This window comes from Peromyscus californicus, unplaced genomic scaffold, assembly GCF_007827085.1.
Source record: "Peromyscus californicus insignis strain IS unplaced genomic scaffold, ASM782708v3 Scaffold_4__1_contigs__length_199733344, whole genome shotgun sequence".
NCBI lineage: Eukaryota > Metazoa > Chordata > Mammalia > Rodentia > Cricetidae > Peromyscus > Peromyscus californicus.
The window spans coordinates 101,897,119-101,909,245 of record NW_026294562.1 but is presented as its reverse complement, the minus strand read 5'-3'; the positions used below and the strand labels follow the sequence as shown (position 1 = coordinate 101,909,245).

The 12,127-nt window shown below is 49.4% G+C and overlaps 1 protein-coding gene across 2 annotated transcripts in view; it reads left to right on the top strand.

Moving 5' to 3' along the window:
- Positions 1-7,912, top strand: part of Fam168a (family with sequence similarity 168 member A) — a 140,753-nt gene extending 132,841 nt beyond the window's left edge. For both annotated transcript variants that reach the window (XM_052713677.1, XM_052713676.1), the window contains 3 exons: positions 620-794; positions 2,042-2,172; positions 2,754-7,912. In XM_052713677.1, the coding sequence (XP_052569637.1) occupies positions 620-794; positions 2,042-2,154 (288 nt within the window). In that variant the 3' untranslated portion in view covers positions 2,155-2,172; positions 2,754-7,912. The remainder of the gene's footprint in view (positions 1-619; positions 795-2,041; positions 2,173-2,753) is intronic.
- Positions 7,913-12,127: the final 4,215 nt, after the last annotated feature.

The window sequence follows — 12,127 nt, the reverse complement described above, 5'->3', positions numbered from 1 at the left end:
CTTACTATTAAAACCAGAGAATTTCTGGATTAATCTCAGAGGCTTCTATCTGCCCCCAGGGCTCAGGAGGCCCATGAAATGTAGCACCTGGGAAGAACCATTGAGCTGGGAAGGGGAACATCACTTTAGAACACTGTTTCCAGAATGCCTTGGGAAATGCTACCCAGTAATGACAGAATGGATATAAACCAACAACATTCACACCAATGTGTGAATGCCATTAATAAGCCTGTGTGGCAGTGTTTTGGTGTTCCCCATGCTAAAAAACTGACTGTGTTCCTTACTATTAAATTAGGGGCAGCTAGGGTAGTGCCTTGGAAATTTTTAAATGTTAAAGCCAAGGCTACAAGAGAAAAGCTCTTACTCACTATTCTCCATGGCCACTCCAGGCAGCAAGATGGAATGAGGAGGGCCTTATATTTCAGACTGAGCTAAGTCAGCACTGAACTGACCCCAGTTACAGAGTGAGACAAAGCAGAGCCTAGACTTGTGTCCCTAGGCCAGAGCTTCTCTGACCTGGTTGCCTAAAGCCTGGGGAAAGCAGCTCCCCACCCACCATCTCCTCTCCCTGTCCCTCCTGCTCTCCGAGAACCCATGTGACCTTAGCCTCTCTTCCCAGGGAGCCTACTACACACAGCCCGTGTATGCCGCCCAGCCCCATGTCATCCACCACACCACAGTTGTCCAGCCCAACAGCATCCCCTCTGCCATCTACCCAGCTCCTGTTGCTGCCCCCAGGACCAACGGTGTGGCCATGGGCATGGTGGCAGGAACCACCATGGCAATGTCAGCAGGTAAGGGCAACGTCTGCCTAAGCTTCCTTTGCTGTCTTTCAGGAATTCTTCACATTGGAAAACAGTCATGGAACTGGCTGCAGCCCAGCATGAGAAATCATGTGCCAGGGCAGGGGGCTTTCTGGGAAGCCAAGGAGGGAACCCTCTAAACTTTAGACATTCAGGGTCTAAATTATTCGAAGGGATAAGGAAGATTGCACCCAAGATGGGCCTATTGAGCAAGGCCTTGGGTAATTGGTGAATGGAGGCCAAGCAGAGAGGTGCAAGTGGGGAGGGAAGTACAAGCAGAAGGATCGATCAGTGTGGTCGGTCCATTCACAGGATGGAAAAGGTGTAAGGCATGGCAGAAGTGGGGGTTGAGAGTGAAGGGTGGCTGGCACCACTGGTGAGGACACGATTGTGGAAAAGCTTGAATGCTTTTGAGTGAGGGAGCTACCAGAGCTACCAGAGCTTGCGATAGGGGAGAAGTGGGGTAGGGTTTGAAGTGGCTATAGCTGGATCAGGAGAGATTAGGGGAGAGATGTTAACAGTAGGCCTCCAGTGGCAACAGGGAGCCCAGGGAAGAGCACACAGGCACACTGTTAATTAGCAGGCAGGAGCATAAGGACCATTCCCATAATTCATTGTAAGAGCTGAGAGAAACAGGAGTCCCTGGTAGAAGACCTGCCCTTAAGGAACCTTGGGGATAAAGGTGGGACGTGTAGCCTTAGAAACATTGGCACTCCCATGTAGGGCATGAAGACCAGAGGGTTGTGACTACCTTACAGAACCCAAGTTTAAAGAACTAGCTAAGTTGCCATCTGAAGGAAGAGGGTAGCATGGTTGCTCGGTACACAAGCTACTAGGTACTTGATCGGTGCCAGCCTATTGTTAAGGTCCTGGAAGGAAAGATCCTTAAGGCAGAACAGAGCCTTGCCCTTAAGTACCTAGGTGAGTATACGTAGAAGAGAGAACCAGGAAAGATAACAGTTCCTACTCAGTATGTGTGCAGTAAGAGAAGCATGCAAATAAAAGGGGATTCCCTAAGAATGATGATTCTGTCTTCCAGCATCCCAAAAGACCCCTCACCCTAAGGACGGGAAGCCTGGTAAGGTGGAAAAAGGACAGTGCTCACCAGGCAGTCCAGGGTGATGGGGACATGGACAGGAAGAAGAGCCATGTAAAAGACTGTTTTCCTCCTCTCCATCCCCGTACCCAGGCTATGGGTTAAAGGTTACTCAGGTTTCCTCTTCTCTCTCGATGCCCAGGTACCCTGCTGACCACACCCCAGCACACTGCAATTGGGGCACACCCTGTCTCCATGCCCACGTACAGGGCCCAAGGAACCCCTGCGTACAGCTATGTGCCCCCGCACTGGTAAAGCCTGCAGCCCATCCAAGTGAGTAGGGCCAGGGAGAAGGGAGAAGGGAGGGGACACTTAAGGAGCTGCCTTAAAGTCCTGGCTTGAGTCTGGAGCACAGGTGTCACAGAAGCAGGCAGCAGCCATCACCTGTTACCTGCTCCAGCTTCTTTAATGTCCCTCTTCATTTTAGCTCTCACTTTACAATTGCTGCACTCCTCGTGGTCGCTCCGATCTTCAGCTCTATTTTTTAGATAAATACACAGTTCAAAATCACTCAGCCAATTAAAATGGAGCTGGGGCTTTAATTCTTGTCCTCTATTATTGAATTCTGCGCTCTTTATGGTCTTCAGATGTCTTTTAACTAGAGGTTCAGTTCTTCAAATGAAGTCTTGCCTAAAGCATCTATCAGCTCTGATTGCAGCCAAGTAGAGACCCTGACCCCAGCTCCCTACACTGTCCTCAGCAGATCAACACAATTTCCATGGACAGAGAGCCTGCTGCTCCCTGAGAAGAATGGAGGGCTCCACTCAGGTCTCCCGGGCTGCGGGAGGGGGTCCGGAAATCTCTCAAGTGGTCTGTGGAGTGTCACTCTCTCACGGTGTCCCTTCCTCCCCCAGATCTGGAGTCACATTGTATGCAACTACTCAAGTCTTACACCGGTGCTGGAGCAGTCCCCTAGCAGCACCGCCTCTATTTGCAAGAAGAGACAACGGAAGTGCAAGGGTCACTTTATGCATCTTTAATGATTTTGATTTTGATTTTTGGTTTTTGTAAAAGCTGCTTTTTCTAATCTCCTAGGAGCCTCCCCCTCGTGCCTCCCTCTTAGCCACTGCCCTTCTGGCTCTAGCCCCTCTTCCTACCTGACCAGGCCCAGTCCTCTCTGCACTTCCTTCCTGCCCTAAGCATCCTGTCCCTAGGATCCCAGTCTAGTAGCAAGCAGAGAGTGAGGTTTATTGCGATGGTTCATGTAAAGACTAGATTTCATCTAGAGAGCATAACAGATGTGGCCCTCAGGTCTGGGGTAGGAACTCGGGGCTGTTGAGAAGGCCACATCTCTGTCAGATCGTCATTTTGCTGAAGCAAGATTCGTTCAAATACGAAGAAATATCTTCCAAGAACCATCGCAACAGACCAAGAACAAACCCACCTGGTTATGTAGGAATGTTATCAGCAGCTTCATGTCCCAGGCTCAGAACCTGGGAAAGCAGAGAATCTGGGGAAGGGTAGAGGGAGGGAGTGTGAAGAAAGGGCAAGAGGGTGCTCAGTCCGGTTTGAAAGGTCTCAGGCCATGTTGCTGGGCCTGGACCTTCTGATTTGCACAGTCATGTTAACTGACCTAGCACTTCCTTCAGAGATGCTTTGCCCTTAGACCTGCCAAACCATTGCATGGTGGTGGGATCCCAGCATCCAGAGGCTTCGGAAGGCCAGGTGCCTGCGTAATCTCACCCTCAGCTCGAGTCTCATGGACCCAACTCTGAGGAGCTTCCTCCTCAGAGAGTGGAACTTGTGGCATTTTTCTCCCTTGCCCTTCTGCCCTTCCCCATGCCGGGGCGCACGTGTCTGTCTGTGGGGCTGACAGGCAGGCCAAGCTCTTGGTTACCTTGTGCCATTTCACGGCCAAAGTGAAGGAACCACATTCCAGGTGGGAGCTGGCGGTTCTGAAGGTCAGGATAGTGAAGGAAAAACAATAGCAATAATCATTTCATACTCATGGAACTGAAGGGACCTTAGCATTCATCATCTCATCCATTCCCCTATTTGACAGATGAGGAAACTGAGGCCCAGAGAAGCAGAAAGGACTTCTCTGAACCTCATAGTAAATTAGCGTTAAATGCAGCCTTCCTACCTACTGGCTTTTTGCCTACAAAAAATTAGCAAGGGATGGATTGTCTTGGCTTTGTAAAAATTAAGTCAGCAGTGCCCACATCTGGTGAGCTCTGGAATGACCTCTGGGCTTCTTTCTGCTATTTTCCCTCACGGACTCCAAAGGTGGGGGTTGAAGACTAGGCAGAGGCCACACAGGGCAGATGGCAGGAACAGAAATTGCATTTGGAAAGCCTGTGAAGACATCTGGAGTGTTCATCCTCTAAGAAAAGGCGCGGGTGAGCTGGCTGGAAGAGACTTTGCACTTAGAAAAGCAGCCCTCTATCCCAAGAAGAGAGGGAGAATGGGAGCCACCAAAAGAGGAGGCCAAGGAGGAGGCCAAGCAGATAAAACCACATCTGGGAGAAGAAGAGGGACCCCTGGGACAGGGAAGTCCTTCCTAGACTCAGCTAGGAAATGGATTGGCCGCCACCTTCCTGTGCCTGCCTAGCACAGCCAATAGCCTCACTGGGTGGAACAGGAATATCTTACTGTGTAAAATTGGATCACTGGTAACATTTGAGACTCGAACTACTTTCATTTTAAATTCATGTGAACTTGGACATCACCTTCCTCCTATTCCCCCTAAGGGAAGAAAAAAATGGAAGCCCTTGAGCTGGAATGACCTCAGAAACAGTCAGACTGTTCCCGGGAGGTCAGAGTCCATCAGCATCAACAAGGTTTTCTTTCCAAACAAAGGTTTGCAGTGTTGGTCTGCTTTTTACAATGCCTCCTCCTACCCTCTTTGGTTTTGTAGAGGTGGATGAAGGTTGCTGTAGATTATGTCTTATATGTCTGAAAATGCCAAAATAGTAATGGCGGTAATAATTACAGGATACCCCTGTACGTGTCAAAGCACTTCACAGCCTTGGACTGGCCCTGGGAGTAAGCAGCAGGGCCAGCTATACTACCCACTCGACAAAAGTGGAAACAGATTCTAGAAGGAAATGAAATGGCCCCAAATGAGCTGTATGCTGGAATCCTGGCAGGCTTCCTAGACCCTGTGGCCTTCAGGTGACCTGGTAAAAGAGACAAAAAGAGACCTAGGAATGACTTCTTAATGTTTGTTCTTTCCACACCAGTAAGTAAATGCTGTTTGTGCCCCTCATAGTTCATGTGGTTTATGCCTGAGATGAAGGCATGATGCCTGCTATTTAATTCATAGAGAATCCAAGGCTCAGAAAAGGACAGGGACTTTCTGGTAAGGAATCCCCTGCTGGCTCTAGTCTCTCTAAGCCTGATCCACACACAGGCTCATGTTCTGAAGCATCTGTGCTCTGTACCCCATCTTAGAACTAATCTGTGATTCAAGATCAGAAAGGCCCCAAGGTGAAAATCAAGTGTTGACATGCTGTAGTCTAGAGAACCAGACCAATTAACCTTTTTTCAGTAAGAGCACAAGAGCCCCAGTTCAGTTCTGGCAAGCTTGGGGAGTCATAGCAAAGGGACTGAGCCCCAGAGTGCAGTGTGTGTGTGCCTTGGGTTAGATGAACACCGACAGCTCTGGCAGGGTCATAGGTACCTAGCAGGGGTACCCTAGGTATCATCTAAAGAAAGATTCTGGATGGCCCAGTGGTCAAGATAGATGAGGCCAGAGCTGGAAAGGGCCTCTCACTGTAGGACAAGGGATGTGCACATGACACCATGAGCTGCCACACTGGCATCACGACACACACACAAGTGGTGGAGGTGGCTTTGTTCACCAGCCCCCCTTTGCACCATGTGACCATCTTCAGCAGCCCTGGGCCAGGAGCTGGACTACTCCCAGTGAGTAAAAGCCTGAAAGTCTCTTGCCATGCTTTCAAAACAAAAAAGCAAAAAACAACTGTATTTCTTCCTATGAGATGAAACACTTTTTCCTTCTTGTTACCCTGACAATGACTCTGAAGTGCATACCCCCTTCCCTGAGTATTCACCAGGGACACACACATCTATCGGTCCAAACTTCTTTTTGTATGTAAAGTACTTTGACACTGATTGCCAAAACCAATACTTTAAAGATAGGGGGTGAGGTCATGATGCTCTGAAGGGGTAAGAGACTTGTCCAGGGACACACAGCTCATGAGCGAAAGAGCCAAGATTTGAATTCCTGATCCTCTGCTCTTCTGCTGCCCCACACAAGGAAGAGTTTGTAGAGACTTGGGGGAGCTCCTGTCTGTTAGCTGGGCAGATTTTTGAGAATTTCTGCTTTAGGCCGAGACTTATAATAGGCCCTGGGGGTAAATCCAGCTGAGAAGTTGCCACAAAAGACCTAACTCGGAACACCCAAGGTGACACTGTCCAGTCCTGAAGATGATTGAGGACAGTCCCAGGCATCTTTGAGCAGGGAGTCTTGCTTCTTGGAAGCCTGCACACTCTGGCTCTCTGACTCTCTGACTCCTGTGCAGGTCCAACAAGGCACTTCAAGGGGACATGGCATAAGCCTGAACTTCTGAAAGCATGTCTGGACTGGAGTCCTCAGGCTTGCTTGTTCACCAGTGAGAACCAGGTCCTAGAGAGACTAACTAGGCTCCGTGCATCCCAGTGCTTTCTGGCCATCTAGATGGTTCCATGTTTGAGACCTAGAGGTTTCTTTGGAAGGCTTGATGCTCTGTCCTGAATAGCCTTCAGAAATGAGTCATGGGAGCATAAAAGTAGGACAGGTCCCTTGGTCACCAGTTCTGGCATCCTGACACATCAAACAAGGCATGCTGACCCGGCTTAGTTCCCTGCATATCAAATATCTTGGCCCTGCTATGGGCTCTGTGGTCTTCACAGCATTCTGGCTGAATCAGTCATCATCCATGTGTGACTCATGTTCAGGGAGCTCTGCCTTTCCATCTTGTGTCAACCATAGCACTGCTGAGTGTGGCCCCTAGTATCTTGTTAAGCCTGGGAACCTAGAGAAGGGCAGCCAGGGTAGGAGTGGACAAAGGGAAGCAAATCAGTGAAAGAAACTCAGCCAGGCTCACTGGTCAGATGACACCTGAGTCTCTAGACAGACTTCTATGGACATGCCAGGCTGGCAGCAGGCTTGTCCTTTCCCTACGCCTGTTCCTTCTCCTAGAAAAATCTTGTGAAATTCAGCATCATGTGGTTCCACAACTTAGCCTTTGAAATTCCCAGCAGGCCAGCTTCAACATTCCATGGCCAGACTTGCCTGAGCCAGACTTGGGTCCCATTCTCTCAGTTTCTCCTGCAGGTATTTCCTAATTTACAAACCGTTGATGCCAGTCAGAACGCCAGCCAGGAACACAGGAGTTGAAACTGGTTGCCACAGAGCCAAAGATCACCTGCTTCACTGTGGCTGCTACATCCATAGTCCTTAGGTATCCCTGCTGTGGCAGTGTGTCCTTTATCCATTCCAGCCCGAGGGACCATTTCTTTCCCAAGAGAACAGATACAACAGCTTTACAGATAGCAGCAGCCCACAGGAATCAAATGAGTGAAATCTGCTTTGGGCTTAACCCTAGCATCTATCCTTGACCCCAGCTCAGCCATCCTGGCTCCAGCCATCTTCCTCATGCATGAAAGTCAGACTAAGTAAAGAGTAGGACTGGCCCAGAGACCTCATGTCAGCCAGATCGACTGGATCTGTCTTGTGAACCATTCTCCTTACAAGGTGAGGCAAGGCTAGGCCTCCTGCACCTTGGAGTTGTCTTTGATCTTTGAAGGCCCAGGGCCTGTTCCCCTTCCTGTCTTCAAGGCATCTGCATCCCTCTTTCATATCACATGACAGAGAAGCTTGTTCTCATGGCATGTAACATCCCTGTGAAGAGAGCGTTGTGTATGATTTTGTATTTTTTAATTCATTTTAACCTACAGGTTGGAATCTAATTTTTAAATTTTATTGGAACTCACATTTTAAAAACAAATAAAAACATTGAAAAATAATAATTATAATAATAAACCTTTGACCGGTGTCTTCCAAGTAGTTTGATCAAATAATTTATAGGTGTTTTCAAAACACAGCCTGGAGTGTAAAGCTTGGAAAGCCCTGTGGCCACACTTGTGTGTATGAAGTGTAAATCTGGCTTTGTTGTTTTGGATTCCTTTGGGTTTTGTTTTGTTTTGAAGATCAGATAGTGATCACTCTGAAAGGTTGAAGCCAAGAGTTTGTAACTATGATATTTACTGTAAGCTGTAGAACATTCAACAACTATTAAAGTTTCCCAAAAAAGCCAACAAGTGGTTCTTGGGTGAGGGAGGCACAGACCACCTGGGGCCAGTGAGTCCCTGCGCTTCTCCCCCAGGCAATTCTAAGCTGCTTTTTACCTGTTCTGAGTACACACCTGGAACCCCAGTGCTTTGGAGGCTGGGGTAGGATTGCAACCTGAAGCCTCTGTCTCAAAGCCTGGGGGGGGGGGGACGCTCAGTGGTTAGAGCACTGGCTGCTCTCACAGAAGGCCAGGGTTTGGGTTCCAGGACCCACAGTGGTTCACAACCATCCTCCTCTTCCAGAGGATCCTATGACACCTGGTTTCTAGAGCACCAGACACACACATGGTGCACTTACATGCAGGCATTCATATACATAAAATTCATCCACATGAGAAAGAAAGACTGTCTCAAAAAAGAAAACAATCCTGTGTCTTGGGACTATGGGATCAGGCACAAAGTATGGGAGCTGTGGAGCATCAGGTTCGGCACTCAGACCAGATAATGTGATAGAATCCCGGGGAAGTTGTTAAAGAGCTGACATCTGTTAAGGGTGGAGTATAGCTCAGTGTAGTGTACTTGTGTGGGAGAGACCCCCCCTCCCCCAGCACGAAGAAGGAAGAAGAGGAAGAACTAGTGACAGACCCGGCCATTTGTTGAGTCTCGTGGCTGGTGCTTGCTGCCCACTTCTGCTTGTTCATCTCTGAGTTTCTCATGCTTTGCTGCAAGAGAAGCTCTGCTCTTTGTCCCATATGGGTGGGCTGGGAGAGCAGCTAAGGAGGGAAGGGTCTTGGCTAAGGTAAAGTTGGAATTCACACTTGGTCTGGTTTCAGGTACTACAGTCCATGTTCTGCTCATCTCAGAGGATATGTTGTTATTGTTTCTGGAAATAGGGTTTCTCTGTGTAGCTTTGGAGCCTGTCCTGAACTCACTCTGTAGACCAGCCTGGCCTTGAACTCACAGAGATCCACCTGCCTGCCTTTGCCTGCTGAGTGCTGGGATTAAAGGCATGCACTGCCACCACCCAGTCTAGAAGATGGTTTCTTAAAGGATGGACCCCTCTTTTCTCAAAGCAGTGAGGGAGTGTCAGGAAGCCAAGGGGAGCTTGAAGTTCCACAGAGCCTCATACAAGCAGTCATTAAGGATTTTTTTTATCCCCTGTACATTTGAATCTCCTTCCCTTCAGGGTGACATTACTGCTAATGCTGCTCAGGCTTTGTCTTAAGTTACTTTTCTGTTGTGAAGGCACCATAACCAAAGCAACTTACAGAAGAGTTTATTGGGGCTTAAAGTTTCAGAGGGTGAATCCAGAATGGGGAGCATGGAGCTGGAGCAGTAGTTGAGAGCTCACATCGTTATCCATAAGTAGGAGGCGGGCAGAAAGAAAGAACGAGAACGCACAAACACATAAGAGGAGCTACCTAGGAATGGCATGGGCTTTTGTAACCTCAAAGCCTGTCCCCAGTGATGCATTTCCTCCAACAAAGTCACACCTCCTAATCCTCAAGCAGTTGCACCAGCTGGGGACCAAGCATTCAAATACATGAGCCATATGGGGCCATTCTCATTTAAACCACAATAGGTTGTCTTGGCCATCTAACCACTTTTCTCTCAGGGCCTGGCCTTGACAGTTCATGTTCCACAGCTAATAGGACAAAGACTCAACATGTTCAACTGTAGGAAAAACTGGCCCAAAGTGGAGTGAAGCCAGGTGTGTGCCACTGTGTTTACATTGCAGAAGGTTCAATAACATTTAAAGACCTTCCAAGGGCTGGAGGTACAGCACCAAGACAGGGCCTGCCTTGCTTGGGTAAGGCTGAGTTCCATCCCAACTATGCAAGAACCAGTAAAACCCTCCATGGGGTGGTGCTAGGCCTACTGGGCCAGTAGACATACCTTGGCCCATGCTAGAGTGGGAACTGGAAATTGGTACACCCTCCACCAATTGGTACACCTCTCACTCTGCCTCATGATATCCTCCCAACCTTCCATTCTGTCCATGATCCATCATGGACCTGGTGAAGGGAGGAGAGGGCAGAGAGCTAGAGGTGGGACCCCAATGCCTACTCTTCCCTCCAGCTCCCACCTCTACTCATGGAGGGGGCTGCAGGGATTTGTACAAAAGTTTCCAAGAGTAAGTGGGGCTGTGGAGACCAAGAATGTCACATCTGCATCACCATCATCTCTCACCACTTTGTCCTGATGTTGGGAAACTATGACACAAGAAGCAAATGAGGAAACAAGCCATTCTTTGAGCAAGCAGGAGCAAGGTAGAGTACTGCTAATAGTGACGGGGCGTCCTTACCCACCTGGAAGCCTGGACATGTTCTTTCCACCCTGACTGGGCTGGTATCTGAGTGTTTCTCTAATCTAGCCGTTCCAGGGAATGGATGGGGTCCCACCTCCTGCCTTACCCTCCAGGAAACACTCTTATCCTCATACACAGACCCAAGTGGGCTGTGTCATCTAAATCCTAGATAAGTGGGGTGCATGAGTTGGCTGGCTGAAGGGACAGGCAAATTTGAGAAGCCAAACCCTGAGATAGAGCAAATGGATGTCAAGCGCGCCCTGCAGCCATAGGGGCCATTTCCTTGAATACAGTGAGGGAGACTGCCCACGCCCAGTTCACAGAGTCCCACAGAGGACCATGTACCCGAAGGATGTAGGGAGGAGCAGGGATAGGTGGACACTCAAAACCTGTGCCCATCCTGTCAAAGGTCGCTTTTCTTTCTTTTTTCCCTCCATTCCTGCCACTGCTAGGCCAGCCACCTACCTTGGTTTCTGCCCAGAAAGCTTCTGTCCTCAATGAAGCCAGGCTTTCTCAAGTCTTTAGACCAGGTTTCCACACCTCACCAGTTCTACCAGTTTCTAGTCCTTCAGCCTCCATGGGACAGCCAGTATTTGCCTGTTACTCTCTCTACCCCCCCCTTTTTGTTTTATTTGTTTTTCGAGACAGGGTTTCTCTGTGTAGCCTTGGCTGTCCTGGAATTCACTCTGTAGACCAGGCTGGCCTTGAACTCACAGAGATCCTCCTGCCTCTGCCTCCCGAGTGCTGGGATTAAAGGTGTGCACCACCACCGCCCAGCACTCTCTCCCATGTTAAACAGTATACCACACATTAACAAAACCCTAACTTAAGGTCCCACCAGTCATGGTGGCTTTGGTATGGGATGACGCCCCTTGATTTACCTGGTATGGGCTCAGCTCTCACCACACCGCTTAGGAAACTCACCAAGGCCCTGTCCACCACTTCCCCCACCCCCAGGGCACATGACAGCTTCCTGGCCTCTCAGCCAACTTTCCCTGAAATCTACACCCTTTCTTGGCCACCAGGATCTGGATGGCTTTTTTTTTTTTAATTTTGTTTAACTTTATGTGCATTGATGTAAAGGTGTGAGACCCCCTGGAACTAGAGTTACAGACAGGTGTGAGCTGCCATGTGGGTGCTGGGAATTGAACCCAGGTCCTCTGGAAGAGCAGTCAGTGCTCTTAACCACTGAGCCATACCTCCACCCCCTGATGGCTTTCTTATTGCCAGGCCCTAGGGTCTGCCCTGAGACCTTTTTCTAGAAATGGCCCCTCCCTGCCCGTTGGCTGCATGCCCACCTGAATGTTTGTGAGCTGTTCCTATCACCCAGATCTGTCTCCCCAGAGCTCCAGGGCTTCATATCAAAACACCTTGGACACGACTAGGAGCTAATCCCCTGCCTCACATCCCATAAGGAGTCCCAGCAGGTCTGCCCTAGGAATCTCTTGGGTTCTTCTCTTTCTCCTCACCTGTTACCCAGAAGCTCCAACAGCTTCCTGCTCCAGGAGCGCCTGCGCTCTACATGGTGACCAGGAGGACCGAGGCTCTGCCTCGTCCTAACTGCTGTGGCGAAGCCTCCAGCCCTTCCCACCTGGTGTCTGGCCTCTGCACATGCTGCTTCCCACTTCCTGGAACACATCCCCCTCCCACACTGAGCTTCTGCATGGCTGCTGCTTCCTGGAG